The 21,892-nt window shown below is 42.3% G+C and overlaps 1 protein-coding gene across 11 annotated transcripts in view; it reads right to left on the reverse strand.

Moving 5' to 3' along the window:
* Positions 1-21,892, reverse strand: part of LOC147016753 (tight junction protein ZO-1-like) — a 657,688-nt gene that overhangs the window by 279,221 nt on the left and 356,575 nt on the right. For 10 of the 11 annotated variants that reach the window (XM_085845718.1, XM_085845716.1, XM_085845725.1 and 7 more), the window contains one exon: positions 5,167-5,223. In XM_085845718.1, the coding sequence (XP_085701844.1) occupies positions 5,167-5,223 (57 nt within the window). Of the gene's footprint in view, positions 1-5,166; positions 5,224-8,367; positions 8,805-21,892 lie in introns of those variants that run through there. The other variant, XM_085845723.1, reaches the window with a different exon arrangement.

Consider the following 21,892-nt stretch of genomic DNA (forward strand, 5'->3'; position numbering starts at 1 on the left):
GAACCTCAATGTTTTTTTCCAGTTTTGTGGATACTTGTTCTATCAGCCATCACTGGCTCCTTCTTGAATTGGCACCAAATTTCCATCAGATTTAAAAGTTTGTTGAATCCTAAGAATTAAAGTGTAAAATTTAATATGCATTGTTGTGGCTACATTCGTTCATATCACATATTATTGCGATGTTAACCTCAGAATGAGGCCAGCGCACCAGTCCAACCTCAGTGACTTCTTTTTCTTGTTATACTTTTGCTTTTTATATCGGAACAGAGCGTTTCAGCCAATGTTTATTCACATTTTGTATTATTATTTAATTATTTTATGTCATAACGGGTTAAATCAAATGAACAATGGAACTGGACACTAAAGAGGTAAAGGGTGAATTATCGTTTCGGTCACTATTGTTGGCCTTTGACTGTCAGGAAGCAGATTTATTCACCTTTACACTTTAATCTATTGGATAGTTTCTTTGTTTTTCTACTTTAAAATGTCAAGAACTCCAAGAGGTCATCATCATCATTAATATTATTATTATTATTATTACATTGTATGCAGCCTGACTGCTGGTTGCATCATTGCTGGGAGCACGGCTGTGCCACTGATGCAGTGCCCCATGTTTCTAGTAAGTTGGCACTCGTTTTTTTGACCTCTGAAGGATGACAGGTTGAGTCAACTCATCTGGTGTTAGTTAATGGCACGACAGGGGCTCAAACTCAAGACCATAAGATCTTAACCGTTATTTGATGACAATGATCCGTTTCCATCCATGAAAGGACTTCTGACTCCTGGTCCGTGGTTTCTGAATCTGAACTAGTGCTCGTGTCGAATCGGATTTACATACGTACATGCTGCCATCTTGAATTGATATCACTCTGTAATGTAATCTTACTCTCGGGTAAGAGGTCTCCGTATTATTACTGAGGTGAAAGTACCCATCTTTAACATTGTTTTTGGTCAGAATGGAGTGAATTTTTATCGACATTATAAACAAGAACATAAGGAATAATTTTCAGTAGTTTTTATTTCAAATACATTTCTATTTGGGTTATCCTTTTACTATGAATCCGAGAGGAAATTTTGAAATTCCTCCTCTAACCTACCCTTCTGTACCTGGACCCAATTTACACCAGGTGCATTAAAATTCTCCATAATCATTATTCTTCCCCTTTGACATGTCTTTCTTATATTCCTCTCAGAGACTATCTTGCTCTTCCATCACTCTAGGAGCCCTGTAACAACGTTTTTAGAGTACCCAACTCGTACCTTAAATTTATTATTGTCCCTGGAAGAGAGGCATATGCACACTCACCTTGGACAATTTAAATGTCGACCAATTTAAAGTGGCCAACGGACCCCAAAGTCACAAGGATTTGGATAAAATTTGTGCAAGATATTTGCATTTGTCTTTTGTGCAAAATTTGTGCAAAAAAAATTGTCTTTTGGATAAAATTTGTGCAGCTACAGTGCCTTCTGAAAGTATTCACACCCCTCGACTTTTGTCACATTTTGTTTTGTTACAGCCTGAATTTAAAATGGATTAAATGTAATTTTTTTGGTCACTGATCTACACAAAATACCCCATAATGACAAAGTGAAACATGTTTTTCGAAAATTTTCAATAATTAATTCAAAATGAAGAGCTGAAATGTCTAATGTCAATTAATAAGTATTCAACCCCCTGAGTCAATACTTTGTGGAAGTGCCTTTGTCAGTGATTACAGCTTCGAGTCTTCTTGGGTATGTCTGAATCAGCTTTGTACATCTGGATTGGGGATTTTCTCCCATTCTTCCTTGCAGATTTGCTCAAGCTCAGTGAAATTGGATGGGGGGTGTCCATGAACAGCAATCGTCAAGTCTTTCCACAGATTCTCAATGGGGTTAAAGTCTGGGCTTTGGCTGGACCACTCAAGGACTTTGACATTCTTATTCTGAAGCCTTTTCATTGTTGCTTTTGCTGTATGAGTGCTATCATTGTCCTGTTGGAATGTAAATCTCCACCACAGTCAAAGGACTTTTATATTCTGAAGCAGGTTCTCCTCAAGGATTTGCCTGTATTTGGCTCCATTCATTGTTCCCTCTATCCTTGCAAGTCTCCTCATCAATGCTGCTGAAAAGCATCCCCAGAGCATGATGCTGCCACCACCATGCTTCACGGTCAGGATGGTGTTAGATGAGTGATGAGCTGTGCTCGGTTTCCGCCAGATGTAGCACTTTGCATTCAGGCCAAAGAGTTCAATTTTTGTCTCATCCGACCACACAATATTTGGCCTCATGCTCTCAGAGTCTTTCATGTTCCATTTTGCAAACTCCAAGCATGCTGTCGTGTGTCTTTTTCACAGGAGTGGTTTCCGTCTGGCCACTCTCCCATAAAGCCTAGATTTGTGAAGTGCTGCAGGGAATGTTGTTCTTCCAGCAGGTTCTCCCTTGTCAGCCAAGGAAATCTAGTTCTGTCAGAGTAGTCATTGGGTTCTAGGTCACCTCCCTAACCAAGGTCCTTCTTACCCAGTTGCTCAGTTTGGTCGGACGGCTAACTCTCGGAAGTCTGGTTAGTTTTGTATTCTTTCCATTTCCTAATGATGGAGCTCACTGTGCTTTTTGGAACTTTCAACACTAGAAATTGTATTCTGCCCTTCCCCAGATCTATGCCTCCTCCCAATTCTATTTTGGAGTTCTACGGACAGTTCCTTGGACTTCATGCAAGAGTTTCTGCTCTGACATGCCCTGCCAACTTATAGAGCAAGGTGTGTTTGTTTCTAAATAATGTCCAAGCAATTGAATTGGCCACAGGTGGACTCCAATCAAGTTGTACAGACATCTCAAGGATGATCAAAGGAAACTGGATGTATCTGAACTCAATTTAGAGTGTCATAGCAAAGGGGTTGAATATTTTTTGGCTTTTCATTTTTCATTAATTTTGAAAATTTTCTGAAAACATGTATTATGTGGTATTTGTAGCTCGGGGACAATAAAAAAAAAAAATTAATCCATTTTAAATTGAAACTGTAACACAACAAAATGTGAAAGAGTCAAGGGGTGTGAATACTTTCTGAAGGCACTGTATAAACTATATCAACGTGGTATTTTGCATCAACATGTGTGCTATCCATTGGAAGGAAGATAAGCCAGAGGACCAATCTGCCAGCACTGGTTGTTGGTGTACTTTAAAGGTCCCACAATGTCTTTCACGAAGAGAAGGCAAGTTATCGCCAGCACTCTTGCCAAATTCCAAATTACTGTTCAAACAGGGGGGCACCGCATCAGCGTTACAGTCATGCCCCCATTAGTGATGCAAACCAGGAGCCATGTGCTGAAAACAGTAATTTATTAATTACTTTTCCTAATTATCTTCCCATATCATTTTCCACCTATTATTATCCCCTTCGAATGATTCAATACTGTCTTTTACCCAGATTGCTCTTCCTCCTCTTCTTGACTGGAGAAAAACATCTCCTGTTTTCTTTTTGCTGTCACACCTGTACATCTTATAACCTGCCAATCACATCTTCCAATATTACTCTATCCATTAAATGAGGTTTAATGTGCTGCAAGTACATCACCATCCACACAAGCAAGTATAGTTTCAATGTCCTCCATCTTATTAGTTAAACACATGGCATTGGTGTAGAAATATTTTTTCTTGTCTGCTACTACCAATTTAATTGCAATGTGGGGTTTCTCTCTTCATAACCTCTCCTCTATCCTCTAGTCTAAAAAGGCCTTTATTTCCTGCTCGATTCCCACTGCAAACATTCCCATACCCCTCACCTCATGTGCTTGACCTATCTTTCTGAAAACACTCCATGTGCCGCAGAAATGCTTCCCACTGTCATCTAAATGCAAAACTTTGCTGCAAGCTGCACCTTTTATCCGAACACAGGTAAACATCTATTGGTCTGCTCATTAATTCTGTTTCCTTTTCTAATTTTTGAAAGAATGCCAGATATAAACAACCTCAAAACTTCTTGATTTTGTTAGACTGCATGATACCTATCTTCATTCCTTCAGAATAAATCTAACAGACATAGGTTGCTCATGTATGCACAGCTACCAATGTCTTGCAACACCCAAACACCACAACCACAACCTACACACTTTACAGAAACTTACAAACAAATAACATGGCCTACAATAACTATTCTTAGAGTTTGCAAGGCTCCACTTCCAAAACATGTTATTCATAAAGTAACTAAGATGTCACTTTCATACAAAAACACCAACCCAAACCTTATTAGAACTTATCCACGACAGTTCAATAAACAACACAAGCACAATTTTCAAGACTAAACCAAGCAAACACTCAATGCGAAGTCAACAGCCAATGGGATCCAAACCAGGAAGCGATCAATGTCATGGCGTCATGGCATCGTAATGGGATACATGAGATATCATCAACGAAGAAAAATGGTGTCACTTGTTGATTTTTTATTCATGCTGGAGAAAAAATTGAGCTCACGCACATACTAAAGCCATTTGAAATATTCAGCACAGAATATAAATAAATAGTAGGATACATGAATAATTTGTATGAACAACCTTTCTGGTTTCTGGAGCCATGATTAATCATAATTATAGAGAGGATAGAAAGTGAAGAAAAAAAAAGAGAAATAAAGGAAAGAAGGAAAACTAAAAAACAGAACAAGAGGGAAAGAAAGGTATTTCCAAGCCAGCACCATCAACCATGATACAAAATATGATGAATGGGCCATTTGGAAGAAGAAGAAGAGGAAGAGGACGAAGAAGACAAAGAATAAGAGGAAGAAGAGAAAAGGAAGAAGAAGAAGAAGAAGAAAAGGACGAAGAAGAGGAGGAAGAGGAACAAGAAGAGGAGAGGAAGAACAAACAAGATTAAAAGACAGGTTTATTTACTGAATCTCTTGCAGCAGGCAAGGCTGAAACGAACAAATATGCTTTGCTTGTTGCAGTGGGTAGGCAACTATATTTATTTGACGTGTGAGCTACTGTGGCCAAGTTAGTGATGACACTTTTTAATGAACAAGTGAAACTGCTCACGAAGCAGCCGAGCAAAGGCCCCCAATGCAGGTGATGAGCTGGATAGTCGATTTAAATCATTTTTTTTGTATTTGAGCATGGCGTGAAAGTAAAGGAAGGGTGTGATGGAGTAAATAGGATTGCCATGAGATTTACAGACATATTTGCAGAGCAAATTACCTTCTGCAGGGTAATGGTATGATGTTCCCAAAACATCGTCTCTTCCATTACTGCAGCCTAAAAAAAAAAAACCAAAAAAAACCAGATGCATTAGACAAGAGATGAACCAAGCACTGGTAAAAATACAAACATTTTTACGTAAGATAGAAAGCATTGTGAATCGCTTTATGAGATACATCCCAAGAGGCAACTGGCTGAGGTCACGTACATTGTACATTACTCTGCGACACTTGAAGTGAAGGTTATTTCTATCTGCGAGAGAAAACTAAGCTATCATTGACAAAAGCATCGATCTGACATGTAAAAGGGAGTGCAAGAAGAAAACACAGTCAGTTGAATGTCTCCTGTGAATGGTTGTGTGCTCACACAGGATGCAATGAAACTTTTAAACCCAATTTTGAACCCTTGGATGTTTGACCAATCAAGCAAACATTTCAATGACAAACAGCCAGGTGGGTGATCTTGCAAGTCAAAAAAAATACTGACATACCAAGAGACAGATACAAAGAGAAAAACATATTGATGAAGACAAAGTCTAAAAGTTAGGAGTCAGAGAAAAAAATTGCAAGCATTATCTTGACAGAGAGACTGATTAATGCTGAACCTTAATGACCAACATGAAAGTTGGAATAAAAGAGAAACGTGTGATATATATATATATATATATATATATATATATATATATATATATATATATATATATATATATATATATATATATACATATATATATATATTTGTATGTATATAAGTATACATAATATTGTATGTATATATAAGTATACATAATATTATATGTATATATAAGAAAGTGTAAGTAAGAAGGGGTTGGCGAAAAAGAAGTGGGATAGTCATCGAGATGAAGAAAGTAGGCAGGAGTACAAGGAGTGGCGGCGAAAGGCAAAGAGAGAGGTGGCAAAGGCTAAGAAAAAGGCATATGACGAGCTGTATGAGAAGTTGGATATAAAGGAAGGGGAAAAGGATTTGTACTGATTGGCAAGACAGAGGGACCGAGCTGGGAAGGATGTGCTGCAGGTTAGGGTGATAAAGGACGCAAATGGAAATGTGCTGACGAGCAAGGAGAGTGTGTTGAGAAGGTGGATAGAGTACTTTGAGGAGCTGATGACTGAAGAAAATGAGAGAGAGAAGGTTGGAAGAGGTGGAGATAGTGAATCAGGAAGTGGGGTGGATCAGTAAGGATGAAGTGAGGACTGCTATGAAGAGGATGAAAAGTGGAAAGGCGATTGGCCCAGATGATATACCAGTGGAGGCATGGAAGTGCTTAGGAGAGATGGCAGTGGGGTTGTTAACCAGATTGTTTAATAAAATCTTGAAAAGTGAGAAAATTCTGGAGGAGTGGAGATCAAGGTACTGGTTCCGATTTTCAAGAACAAGGGTGTGCAGAGCTGTGGAAATTACAGAGGGATAAAGTTGCTTAGCCACACCATGAAGTTGTGGGAAAGAGTAGTGGAAGCTAGGTTGAGAGGAGAGGTGATGATTTGTGAGCAGCAATATGGGTGTATGCCAGGAAAGAGCACTACAGATGCGATGTTTGCTTTGAGAATGTTGATGGAGAAGTATAGGGAAGGCCAGAAAGAGTTACATTGTGTGTTTGTGGATTTAGAAAAGCTTATGATAGGGTGCCAAGAGAGGAGTTGTGGCATTGTATGAGGAAGTCCGGAGTGGTGGAGAAGTATGTGAGGATCGTGCAGGATATGTATGAGGACAGTGTGACAGCGGTGAGGTGTGCGGGAGGAATGACGGACCGGTTTAAGTTTAAAGTGGGATTGCACCAAGGATCGACTCTGAGCCCTTTCCTGTTTGCAATGATGATGGACCGGTTGACGGACGAGATCAGACTGGAGTCTCCTTGGACTATGATGTTCGCGGATGACATCAAGATCTGAAGAGAGAGTAGGGAGCAGGCTGAGGCGAGCCTCGAGAGGTGGAGGTACGCACTGGAGAAAGGGGGAATGATAGTCAGTAGGAGTAACACGGAGTACATGTGCGTAAATGAGAGGGAGGGTGGTGGTATGGTGCGGTTGCAAGGAGTTGAGGTGGGGAAGGTGGATGGGTTTAAATACTTGGGATCAACTGTCTAAATTAACGGAGAGTGTGGGAGAGAAGTGAAAAAGAGAGTGCAGGCAGGATGGAGTGGGTGGAGAAGAGTCGCAGGAGTGATTTGTGACAGAAGGGTAGCTGCAAGAGTGAAGGGGAAAGTATATCAGACGGTAGTGAGACCAGCTATGTTGTATGGTTTAGAGGCGGTGGCGCTAACAAAGAGACAGGAAGCGGAGCTGGAGGTGGCAGAGTGAAAGATGCTGCGATTCTCGTTGGGAGTGAAGAGGATGGAGAGGATAAGGAATGAGTATATTAGAGGGACAGCGCAGGTAGGACGGTTTGGAGACAAAGTGAGAGAGGCGAGATTGAGATGGTTTGGACATGTGCACAGCAGGGAAGCGGAGTATATCGGGAGAAGGATGCTGAGGATGGAGCCGCCAGGCAGGAGGAGAAGAGGAAGGCCAAAGAAGAGGTTCATGGATGCGGTGAGGGTGGACATGAGAGCAGTTAGAGTGTCAATGGAAGATGTGGAGGATAGAGCGAAATGGAGACGGTTGATCCGCTGTGGCGACCCCTAAAGGGAGCAGTCGAAAGAAGAAGAAGATATTTGAATGTATATATATATATATATATATATATATATATATATATATATATATATATATATATATATATATATATATATATATATATATATATATATATATATATATATATATATATATATATATATATATATATATATATATATATATATATATATATATATATATATATATATATATATATATATATATATATAGTCATGCACCGCATAACGACGTTTCCGGCAACGACGGATCGCATATACGACGGATCTGCCAGCTCCATTATAATGGAGCTGAAAAATTCCTATCGCCGAGTGATGTAGCCGATGTTGCGCTGCCAGTCGTATAAAAATAGCACATACAATTATGTACAGCACATAATACCTCATAATGATAATAAACAACGACAGTGTGGCCCCGTTATAATGTAATCGTTGAGGTCCAGAAAATGTCATCGCGAAAAAAATCAGGGTCGTGCAAAATCGGGATTCAAGGAAATCGGCTTTCAAACTGAACCAATGTTTTCACGTTTAACTTCTAGCAAGTAAATTACCTTTGAATTGAAGAATTCCGTGAATAAATCGTTGTTCTTTGTGGAAATTAAAACACAAATTTATTTTTAGTAAAGCTTTTTATGTTGTTAAAACAATCGCACTGTTCCGAAAATATATATCACAATTGACAGGTGCTCGTTTCTTCATTTATAAATTATAACATCGATGCAATGATTACGCATTTATAAAATCCAAACGCTATTTCTTCACCTTTCTATAATCGATGCGAGAGGAGACTGTAAGCTGCCGCTAACAACACACATGGCCATCATGAACAGCACAAAGGTAAAACTAATGTATCTTCCATCTCTCTTGGATGTGTGTTACAATTGTGTGAGTTTATTCCAAAGGCGGGAAAAAGAGGAATGAAAGAGTGAAGGTGAGCAGTGATTCGTGATTTTGGTAGTTTTACCAGAAGGGGGTTGTTGGCGGACCTTGAGTGCCCTGTGGAAATGTGGTGGGGACAAATCGCAGAGAGAGCAGAGGGGGGGGGGGCAAGGCTGGAGAGGAGACGGTAGAAGACAGAAAGACCACCGACCAACCTGCGGTGATTGAGTGAGAGGCCCAAAAGACACAGCTTCATCGCGGGAGATGCCAACGATCCGAAATGCCTTGGTTTCTACAGCGTGAAGCCGAGAAAGGTGGGAGGCAGGAGCACCAGCCCAAAGGGGAGAGCAGTACTCCATCAGGCTGCAGACAAAAGCTTTGTAAGTGGTCAGGAGCTCAGGTGGGCCGAGGAAGGACTTTGCACGAAGGAGGATTCCCAGTCGGTGACTGGCTTTGGCAGCGAGGTTTGAAATGTGGCTTTCCCAGGAAAGGTCATGGCAGATAGTGACCCAGAAGCTTGAAAGAAAGGACTTCTTCCAGAGGATTGTTGAGAAAGTGGATGGGGGGGGGGGGTTCTAAATGGTCCTTCCGAAGAGACAAAGTGAGAGTGTAAGATTTGTCCGGATTGAAAGACATGTTCTACATGTTTGACCAGTTTGTGATTTTATCCAGATCTGCAGTGAGCGAAGAAGCTGCTGCTTGCCAGTCTGACGGATGACCGATGGTACGGCAGAGGGTGTAGTCATCAGCAAAGAGATATAAAGGATTTTCCAGAGAGTTGGAGAGATCATTGATGAAAACCAGGAAAAGAACAGGGCCCAGAACGCTACCTTGAGGAACTCCAGCCTGGACAGGAAGAGGGGATGAAAGAACTCCATTTAGGGCCACACGTTGACTGCAACAGGAGAGGAAGTCTGCAAGCCATGAGTGGAGACTTTAGATGGCCTTGGACCCCATTGAGACCCCATCAAGAGTGAGGTATCTGAGGATGCACGTGATAAAGGATAAAATTTAAAAAGGCTGTAAATCATCTTCAAAAGGGGTGTTTTAATTAACCCAAACACCCAATTTTCATTCATGCCTCATCTTGGAGTTCCCTGAGTATGCATGCAAAGTTTAGGGCCTCCAGCTTTCATGGTTTTGGAGATATGGAGGAGACAGACAGACGGACTGACAGACAGACACACACTAATATATATATATATATATATATATATATATATATATATATATATATATATATATATATATATACATATGTAGTTAATATTTAATACATATATATTTAATGTATATATATAGAATTATATGAAATATTATATATATATATATATATATATATATATATATATATATATATATATATATATTGTTGTGGTTGACCAAATTCGCAAACCACCATTCAGGTCCCTTAGGTGAGATATCTCGGTAAGTATATGTGTAGTTAGGCCCAAACCCGTTGTCTCGAGGGAATAAATGTCATTCATGCGGGCTGCGACTCTTCAGGATAGCCGTTTTTCTTTTGCTATCTTTATTTTGGACCAGCCGCCATTATTACCACCACCAACCACGTCTCAACAGCCATCACACAATAACCACCAACCACAACACCGCTTCACCACAACCGCCACGACCTTTACCGTCACAACTCGCCACCATCGCATCACCGTCATCTCGCGCCACTCGTGGGCACCGATGCTGGACTCGTGCGGGGCGCGCACCGAGCAGCGTGTTCAAAAACATCACGGACTTTCCGCAGAAAAACGGATCAAAAACGACTCACGCCCACTTTTGTTCCGTCCAATCGATGAGCGAGGGGCGATTTGGCCCCGCCTCCAGGGCGTTGGAGGGCGGTCGCTATATGCAAATTCATGGATCAAAAAGCATTCACGCCCACTTTTCCTCGGGCCAATGGGGAGCCAGGTGAAGGGTCGGAGGCAAAGGGTCAAGGGTGAAAGAGCGAAGCCACGGGGCTTATAAAAACGACTGCGTTCGTCAGACAAGTTGAGGAAGAGTTCAGTTGGAAGTTGAGGAAGAGTTCAGTTGGAAGTTGAGGAAGAGTTCAGTTGGAAGTTGAGTAGGAGTTGAGTTGGAAGTTGAGTGGAGTGTGCGGAATACAAGAGAGTCGTCGGTGGAGCGGGAAAGAAGTGGTACTAGTCGGAGTGAAGAGGACGGAGCTGTGGAGAGGCGACGGCGGCGAAGGCGGACGAGGGGGTGCTCGCGTCGGTGCCGGGAGCTGCACACCAGAGAGGCCAGCAACGCGACCGAGGTGGAGGAGGAGACGCTCGCCGCGGGACCCGAGATTTTGTGAAATCCTCCTTTCCCCGAGCATCAGCAACCCCCTCCTGTTTCCCCCCGCGCTGAGATAGTGCGACAAAAGGGGGCCCCCTTCCCACCCCCTACCAGACACTGTCCGCGAGGCCCGCGGAGTTGAGGCACCACCGCCGCTCCGCGTCTCATCATCAGACGGGTAGGCCCGACACGGTCTCGGCCCCAGGCCCGCCTACCCCCTCATCCTGGAGGGTGGTTCTCTTTTCTTTTGCTTTGGGAATGTGTGTTGTCGGCGCCGTCTGTGAAGTAAAATTGTATAAGTGTTGCCGTGTGCCCGGTAGTCGGATAGATCTGCATTGTTGCATTTGCTTTTTGTGTAATATTGCATTGTCTTCTTCTTTTACATGTGCTTTTGGTGGAATTGTATATGTGTGCTTTCCGTTCATCGCGAAATAAATGTGCTTATTGTTGAACTGTTTTCCCGCTTCGCTTCGTCATTTCTTTCATTGAATCCCCATCTTGCTTCACGTAAAGGGTTGGTCGTGGGCTAAGACGCCCGATATAATCAATCGAACCGTCGAGGCCGACGAATAACACTGCTCGGTTATCCCGATAGTACGGAACGGGTCGCTTAAGTGGCCCGTGTCCGAAGTCGACCTGCGGCGAGGTGCGATCGCCCGGTCTACCCTCCGTGTGGGTACTTAGGTAGGTCAAATTTGGCGAGCAACCCTATCCCACGCGGGGGCCGATTGGCACGATCGCGGTGAGACCGAAAGGTCCACCCGTGACTGGTTCCCGGCGTTAGTCCGAGAGGGTCACGACTGGATTGTCCGTCCGGTGGGCGACGTGTCGCGATTCGAGTTACGTGGCCGTCAGCACGCCGGCGGGCGCGAATCCGCAACAATATATATATATATATATATATATATATATATATATATATATATATATATATATATATATATACTTTACATTTTTATTTTTACTTGTGGTGTATGTATGTATGTATATATATATGTATGTATATATATATGTATGTATATATATATATATATATATATATATATATATATATATATATATATATATATATATATATGTATATATATTACATATTTCTGTATATATTTATGTACTTTTTACATATATAAACATATATATCTATATCGTATATATACATATATATATACACACATATATGTTTACGTATGTATACGTATACAGTCATCCGCCGTTTATTGCGGGGGTTACGTTCCAAACCCCCCGCGAGAAGTGAAAATCCGCGATGAATGGACGCCACCCCCAAAAAATCGACTCATCTGGTCTGGTCGGCTTGGCAATGATTGGGTTTGAGGTGCCGGAGATCGACTCGTCTGGTCTCGTCGCCTTGGCTGTGATCGGGTTCGAGGTGCCGGAGATCGACTTGTCTGGTCTGGTCGGTTTGGCTGTGCTCGTCCAACCGCGGCAAACCTTTTTCCTTCCCGAAGCATATATCGAGCACATTAACCTTCTCCTGGAGCGTCAGGACCTTCCTCTGGCGCTTCGGTTCCTTGCCAGAAGCCTAAGAAGGTGCAGGGCATTTGGGCGGCATCGTAGGGCTTCGAGAAAAAACGTAGAAAATATTCGAAGTTCACAAGCGAAACTTTGTCTCATGCGTTGTGTGACTGATCGAGCGCCACGCGTTATAATTTATCGCTTAAATCATTTATATTTTATATATTATTACCGCGATATACCGGGGGAATCCGCAGAAAAATTTAGTTAGGTTCCAAGGGAAAACCCGCGATGAACCGGAGGCGCGATAGGTGAACTGCGATGAAGCGGGGATTACTGTATACATATATATATATATATATATATATATATATATATATATATATATATATATATATATATATATATATGTATGTATTAGGGTGCATCAAACGCCCCCTTTTTTCCGAAAGTTTGAAAAACATAACGGCGATAGGACAGATGTGTTCGAATACATGAAAAAAGATTTCTCATTTTTTTTTCAGAATTTTCGGTCATCATCTTGGGGGTCCACATCGGGGTCAAAGTTCAGGCATGCAGCTCCTGCGCATTTTTCAGAATAAGTGTTATTTTTCACTGTATAGTGATCAAAACTTGTCTGGTGGTGAAATAATTCTGACATATCAATGTACTGATCCTTTGGTGATGTTTGTAACATGGTTGGCTTGTAATTTGTTGGCACAGTTTCCCGGAAAATGGTATTTTTTCCCGGAAATTGTGTTTTCCCGGAGAATTTGACATGTGGCAGATCATGAATGTAAAAGTTTGGACGATTTTCCGAGATGATTTGACTTCCCTGGTGATAATTATTGCATAATACTGAGTGATGAGTTCAGAAACACTGCCTGCATTATCAGTTCTAGTGGTTAGTTGAAAGGACTAGAGTGATGCTGGCACGCTTTCGTATTTGTCCTTCATACTGGCGTGAATAGGCGAAACCTCACTATTACTAATCATTATATCTTTCAGAAAGGAATCTCACATGGAAACTAGGCAAGACGGCGTAGTCTTCGGACTCGGAGGAAAGATTGTTGCAGAGGATGCGAATATCACAGGGATGAGATTACCAACAAAGGAACAAGTCATCCGATGCTTCAAGTATCATCAGGACCTTGCATGCAATCACAATTACACAAAAGCCGCTATCGCGAAAATAGTACTTGGAAAATTAGAACCTTTTTATAAAAAGGACATATCCCAATGATCGCACCTCAATGTGCGTCTGACAAAATAATAAAATTAGTTAGTACCAATGCTAAGCTACGAGAAATACCGAAATTGAGACGCTCATCTGGAACTGGAAAGTATAGAGAAAGGATAGATAAGGAATTAGAAGATTTGAAAACAACATTCGTTTTATGGCCGAAAAATGTCGAGCAACTGATTACGAATGAAGAGGATAAAGCCTTCCTACAATCTATGATGAGTGACCGTGTGGCGAGTTTCGGATGTAAGGACAATATTTTAAAGAAGAAGACGGAGAAAATCCGTGAAGAAGCAAAGTTATCCGAAGTAAGAGCTAGAAAATCAACTGAAGACGTGGATAAACTATTCGACACGGTTGAGTTTGGTAGCAGCACAGATGAGGATCAAGAAGATACTGATACTGATGTTGAACTACATCCATCATCAACTTCTGATACTGGTAACAGGACAAATGATATTGTGAACATAAGTAGACACAGAAGGAGTCAAACTGGAATGACAATCCATGTTCCCCCAAATATCCTCAGCAGTCCACGCCTAGTATCGCTGGCCACAAGACTAGGAATGACGAAAGCAGACCAGGCCCAGTTTACGGAAACTTTGGTTGCTGAGTGCTCTGGTGATGTGAAGAAAATAAGTACTTCCTATTCTAGCGCTGATAGGGCGCGACGGTTTGTCAATAAAGAAATCGTGAAAGATATAAAAGAGCATTGGATTCCCCCTTCAAAAGCCTCTATTCACTGGGACGGTACAATAATGAAACCACTTGAAGGGCAGTACAGAAAGGGGACAGAACGACTTACAATAGCTGTAGGGGATTCGACACATCTACTCCTGGGAACACCGTTCTACCACACTGGTGATGCACGTGGCGCTGGTGAGATTGTAAGTACGATGGTAATGGAACAGCTACAATCTTGGGGATATGTAAAAATGTGATTAATATTGTGTTTGATACTATCTCGGCCAATACGGGCCATAAAGGTGCAGCTTGCATAGCTATTTAACAAGCGTTGGATAAACCCTTGTTTTGGTCGGCTTGCCACCATCACATCGGCGAATTAATCATTGGACACGTTTTTACTGATCTCAAAATTGAAGCATCGAAGTCGCCGGATATCAGTGTTTTTCCCAGATTTCAAAAGCATTTCAAAGCTGTACCTCACAGCGGTGAAATAAGCTTGAAAACTTTAGATCTTGATAAATTCAGCGAGGAGAATTCAGCCCTCATACATGACTGGAGAGCAGGAGTACTGAATGTCACTGCGACCATACAGTCCTACCAGCGAGACGACTATAGAGAGTTCGCTAAATTAGTGGAGATGTATCTTGGTCAGTACGGACCACAAGTGGACTTTCGGTTTCCTGGAGCAATGCACCATGCCCGATGGATGGCAAAGGTCATTTATTGTCTAAAGATTGCTGTGTTAGAAACTCAAATTTCTACTCGACCTCCTACTGCAGTTATCACAACACGACACCAGGTACCCAAGAGAATATGATTCTGCGACTTTGCAACACTGATTTATTTCAAATGGTGGAACTCTTGCCCGAGAGCTCTTGATGCACCATACAATGATTTGTGTCTGTATAAAGATCTCATATGCTATGGATCTGTGGACCCTGAGGTTTCTGCATCCGCTGTCAAAGCTCTACAGCGTCATGTTTGGTACTTAACAGCTGAGTTTGTGCTCTTAGCCTTATTCAGTGAGGATGTTCCAAGTGCAGAGAAGCATTGACTGGCTGACCGTATCATCTCTGTCAAGCCTGATAGAGAGGAATTTGGACTATTGCCTATTGGGTGCTTTGGTACAGACTTCGGAAAGCCTCACTTTCCCAAGGGCATTCACTTGACAATTGACATCTAGCCTATCTGACTTTGTCTCAGTTGATTCTTGGTTTTTGTTCCGAGAACTTGAACTGGACGATTCATTCTTAACGTATGAAGTGAGTGAGTGGGCAACACTTCCAGCCTATGTGGATTCAAAATCTAAATCCAAAGCACTCAATGTAACTAAATCCCTCAGGGATGGTTGATGGAAGGAGGGGTTGAGTGAGGGGTACTCAGCAGCTGAAGGGGGGTTGCAACACCCCCCCAACCCACCCTCTAGATCCGCCACTGTTATTTGCTACAAATGTTCGGAAAATGGATGGGTAAGGCATGCTGGTATGATGGTCGTCAAATTTGTGAGCAATCGGGCATGGTTCGCAAGTGATTCTATGCGTGGCATTGTTCAAAATGAGCCTGGAATATGTGGAAAAGCATCGCGCAAGCACAGCTGGATTTGAGGTGTACGAGTGATGCAATTTTGTTTGTATGTCTTAACCAACGTTTGTATTTATCCCATCCAGTTGTGGTAGCTTGCATTGGAGGTGTGCATTCTTTCATTTATTCACGTGAAGGACAGACATCTTATTTTTGGCAAGACTGGGCCAAATTTAAAACAAGGATTAAGAGAACATAGTTGATTAACATTGTTGGGTGAGGCAGAGCAACACCCATAAGACACAAACCTCTAAAGACTTTAAAGGCCCAGAGGATGATTTACACTATCTATGGGTAGCGAAGGAGTAGTTGATACTGCATTTAGCAATGGGCAGTCCTGTACGTTTTTCACAGACTAAAACAAAGACGGAAATTGCATTTTAACTTGTATATGTTGAAATGTGAATGTATTGTCGCATGCTGGTGGCCCAGGTTAAGAGTTGTGATGTTGGACAAATTTCTATTTATAGCCCTCAGATCAAAGGGACGTACGCGGCCATAAGTGTGACAGAAGACGTGACAGCAGACACAGGACAGAATAGCCAATAATTATATAACAGCGCGATGTCACCGCGCTGTAAAAACAGGACCGCCGCTTGAAATATAAAAACACAGGGAAAGTCACAGAGGGGCGATGACATACTGGGGAAACTTATTCTTACTCCCTCTAATTATTAACAATGAACACGGCACCACATCCTGTGTGGTGACACGTAACACTTAAGCTCACAGTTTTCCTACTTAATCACATCAAGATGCCTCTTGCACGTCCATGGACAAAACTACTATATTCAATGCTAAATTTCCTATTAAATTCCTCCATCTACCCCCACAACAGCAACAGTATGTATATCAATGTTTCTGCTGATGAAGTCGCCGGACCAATTATGTTTTCAAGTTGTCCGTACATCTTTGCATATGTCCGTCCATTCAAATTTTCTGTTTTCTCTGAAACCGCTTATCTTATTGAAACAAAATTTTCACCATAGGTAGAATGTAGGTTTTAAGGATAATTATGATAGCATAGATCATGTGGTGTGGCAGCTATGTTGTTAAAAAGGAAAAATTTGGAGCTTTGTATGTCCAAAACCGCTCTATGGAAAAAATTGAAACTTGGTGCATGTCAACTACTCTCCATTGGAAAGAAGTGCGATTTTTGATGATCTCATAGGTGGCTTCATTATGACGTCATAATTGCATATGTCAAACGCTTTATCCGATCAGTATGAACATTTTTCAGGGTCACCTAGAGCTAAATTGTATGGGGGAAAAAATAATGACATCATTGGTCACGTGGTTTGGCAGCCATATTATTTTTAACATAAAAACCTTCAAAAAATCTTCTCCAAAATGTCTCAACAGAGCAAGGTAAAACTTTACAGCCATGATCACCTATCAACGAGGAACAAAAAGTTCTCCACCTCTGTTGTCTGAGGTCATTTGATTTGGCAGCTATATTGGATTTACCCCAAAAACCTTTAAAAATCAGCTTCTCCAGAATTGTTGCACAGATTGAGGGGAAACCTCAAACACATGTTCCCCAAGCTTTGGGGATACCAGGGTGTTCACAAATAATTAATTGGTCAGATGGTCTGGCAGCCATATTAGATTGAACGAATATCTTAAAAAAATTTATTTCTCTTGAACCACTTCATCAATCAACATGAAACACCACAATTATGATCTCGTAATCATGTGGAATATATGTTTTAAATTTCAACCTGATCGGACGCATGGTCTGGCAGCCAGAATTATTTAATATATTGAATCTACTGGAGGTTTTGGGATTGAAATCAAACTTGGTACGAAATGTGTGACGATGTAATAATGTGGTCAGAGGCATATCTGGCGATGTCACGATGTCAGAGTGCCCTTCTAATTATTTTTTTTTGTGTGTTTCAGGCTCACAGAGATTGTATATTCATCTACATTATTTGGAGGACTGGGCTGTGAAGAGACATTTATGTTCCTTTCAAAGCTTTGCAATGACAATCGTAAGGAATTGACAAATCAACATAGTGTGGGATTTGAACCTGAAATATCACGACCATGAGCCAAGTGCTCAGGTTTTGAAAATGGAAACAAGAAATAAAGGTATAATCCATTGCTTGAAAGCACAAGAAGGCTCAACTATGATAGCTCATCTGATTGAACCAGCGAGTGTTCGGAGCAACAGGGACAACAATGCACCATCACTTTCATGCTCAGACATAAGGCCGATATTTTATTATGTCAAACATGAATATCCCTTTGGAGCTACAAATAAATACCACTGACATTTTGAAAAGGTCGAGTAAAACCAAAGGCAGAAAAAATGAACTCAAAGGTCATCTTTGCCTCGTCACGACTCAAGGGAAGCAATAAATGAATTATGGCAAACGTGGAATTTAAAATGAGGGCCAACACAGCATGCTTTTCACAGAAACTGCATCTACAAAAAGTTTTTTTCATGGAAAAATGAATACGAATAAATGGCAAAATACAATAACTTCTCAATGTGAGAATTGTAACACAATTACAATCCAATATATTGTTGTGGGCCAGGGGTCAGTGGCGAGAACGACCACAAGGTGGGGAAAGCTTGCGTCGTCTCCCACCAAACTCCCCGGAATTGTAGGCCGTCGCTCGGATAACTCCGCGAGCCGGCGAGTCGTTTAACCGACCGTGGTCACCAATATCTCAACCGCGTAGCGTAGGGTCTATTTGTCTATAACCAATTTACCTAATTAACTACGCGATTTCTACTACCGGGGAAACTACGCCCTCGGTACGTCTTGCTCAAACCGGGTCACTCTACCGACTGGGTAGAGTTCCAACTACCGACTACCAGCTCAGGTTCAGGTGCAGCTGAGCGGAAACTGCCAAAGCCGGGCCGGCTGGAATGAACGGATAATCGGGGATAAAACCCCACCTTAACTCAGATCCGAACCATGCTGGACCAATTCAAGAAGGGACAGAAATGGACTGGGAATATTTCTACAAATGTTTATATACAATAAAAAGACAAAGGCAAGACGTAACGTGAATATGCAAGAAGGAATATTTACAATGAGCAAAAACACTTATTCAGATCTACTTACAAGACGGACCCACACGCAGATACACACACACACACACACACACACACACACACACACACACACACACACACACACACACACACACACACACACACACACACACACACACAATGAAAAGAAACCTAGAGTCTTTAATGGACCGTGGAGAGAGACAAGCTGGGGGTCAGAGTTCGGTGGTGTACCTGACCGTCGGAGGAAGTGCATGCTCCGCGATGTGGCACCTGACAAAGGTCGTTGGTCCGGTCCCCAGTCACATGTAGGGACTCGTGGTCCATGGCGGAGCTCGGGTAGTGAACAATCGGGGTTCACGGAAGGAGGTCAGGGTCGCTCTGTCCTTCCTTAAAACTCCTAGTAGCAGCCACCGTGAAACTCCAGAACCCCGTACAGCCACCGTGAAATAAAACTGACTGCTTACAGCCACCGTGAAAGCAAACTCGACCGGACCCCTTTTTACAGAGAGTCTCCGAGATTTATTGGCCTCTCTCCATGGGGATGGGGGCCCTTGGAGAAAACGCACCTCGCTGTCCGCCTCTGATTGGACAGCGTCCTCCGGCCCACCTTTCTGGGGCGGGGCCTCGGCCCCTGCCAGGATACCCCAGTTACTCCGCCACGTGGCTTCGCTCTCGCCGAGTTACAGTGTCAGTGCTGCGAAGGTCATCATACAAGAGTTACAACGTTCGTGGGAGCCGAGAAATGGAACCGCGAGACCCCCTCTCGGCAAGTCAAGGTACGAGCAGCCAGCGGGTGGTGATGGAGCGTGATGGGTTGAAGGGGTCATGCAGATGGGATGGTTTATTAGATGTAATAACCTAACTAAAAGAAATCGCAACGCACGCCTTTGATTCTCCCACAAGACAAAAGGAAGGGGATCTGACTACACACATACTTAACGACATAACTGACTTTTGGGACATTTGTACTGTATATTCAATGCTTATGGTTTCCAGATCCATAACAATATATATTATATATATATATATATTATATATATATATATATATATATATATATATATATATATATATATATATATTATATATACACGAGGTGTGTTCAAAAAGTATCCAACCTTAATTTTTCGTGCATAAACAAATGAAGCTAGGGAGGCGTGGTTTGGTGCACGTATGTAGGCGATCCTAATTCATATGCGTGAATATTTTCCCGTCTGCAGAAGCTGTCAGTCGCCTCCCTATTCGCCAAAATAGTCGCCAAAATATTCACGCATACGGATTAGGATCGCCTACATATGTGCACCAAACCACGCCTCCCTAGCTTCATTTGTTTACGCACGGAAAATTAAGGTTGGATACTTTTTGAACACACCTCGTGTATATATGTATATATATATATATATATATATATATATATATATATATATATATATATATATATATATATATATATATATATATATATTGAAACATGAGGAGTATGATGAGCACTCTGCTGGTCACCATGAGAAAACAGTCCACACCAAGGCATCACCTCCAACAAAGAGGCTTCAGCCCAGTGACTCTGTTAAAGAGACAACGATTATGTAGTCAACATCAGTTAAACTTGCAAAGGAATCAACGATCTGTATTTTTACGCATATTTATCCTCATAAAAATGGTACACAAATAAATAACCAACCACTGATGACCAAATTCGTCATTTACACAACAGAAACACCTCCTGACTGTTATGGTGAGCATCGCCGTGGATTATGTCTCACAAGGTAAAACCGCATAATCTGCATTTTTCCCGCTGGTCTCATCACTTGCCTTCTGGTTGAATGGCTTGCATTAGTAGGAAAAATTGTCTGGGTGTCAGACGGATGGTTTTACCGTGTGAGATATAATCTGCGGCGATGCTCACCATAACAGTCAGTAGGTGCGTGTGATGTGTACACACACACACACACACACACACACATACACACACATACACACACACATACACACACACATACACACACACACACACACACACACACACACACACACACACACACACACATACACACACATACACACACACATACACACACACATACACACACACACACACACACACACACACACACACACACACACACACACACACACACACACACACACTGTTGCGAATCTGGAAGACGTGAACACTCGACATACAGGTCCTACAGAACAGTTATATCGGTGAGTATGTGTTTTTAGTGAGGGTCCCCGTCCCGTGTCAAATGGGTAATTAAAGGTACATGTGCTGCGAAGTTACTTTGATAGTCAGGGTTTTCTTTTATTTTTAAATCCTCAAAACTACAACAACACCAGCATCACCCTCACCTTCACCTCACTTCCTCATGCCTACGCCATGGTGGGCGGAGTTCAAGGAGGAGCCTCGTGGCGGCCCTCGACCAATCAGCGTGCTACGGGTGGGGTGGCCGCCCCTCAGCCAATCAGACCCCGCGACGGTAAGAAAGGCGGTCCGCGTGACGTCACCACGCCCCCGGACCAATCGACGGACTTGCCGCTTTGGTCAGTGACAGTGCGACGAGCGATTCTGCATGCCAAAACCGTCCAGTGAGGGAGAGCGGGGAGGGCTGAGGCCCCCCACCCCTGAGACAGGGTGAATAAGGGTGCGGCATGATCGGACCACAAAAAAGAGCTTGAGAGATCCTTCCCCGTCAAGAACCGCAAGGGTTGCGTGCCGTATCTCTGTCGGTGAACCAGGAGAGAGAAACGGGTGACACGAGTGGTTGTCACGTTCACCTCACACGCGAAAGGTCCGAGTCCCGCCACCCCAACGTACCCGCACAAGGCGGACAGGTCCGAGGCACGCTCTGGTCTTCAGCTCACCTTTCCCTCCAAGCTGGAAGCCTCA

The sequence above is a fragment of the Eptatretus burgeri genome, chromosome 11 (assembly GCF_056783735.1).
Source record: "Eptatretus burgeri isolate ZD-2024b chromosome 11, Ebu_testis_v1, whole genome shotgun sequence".
Classification (NCBI taxonomy): domain Eukaryota; kingdom Metazoa; phylum Chordata; class Myxini; order Myxiniformes; family Myxinidae; genus Eptatretus; species Eptatretus burgeri.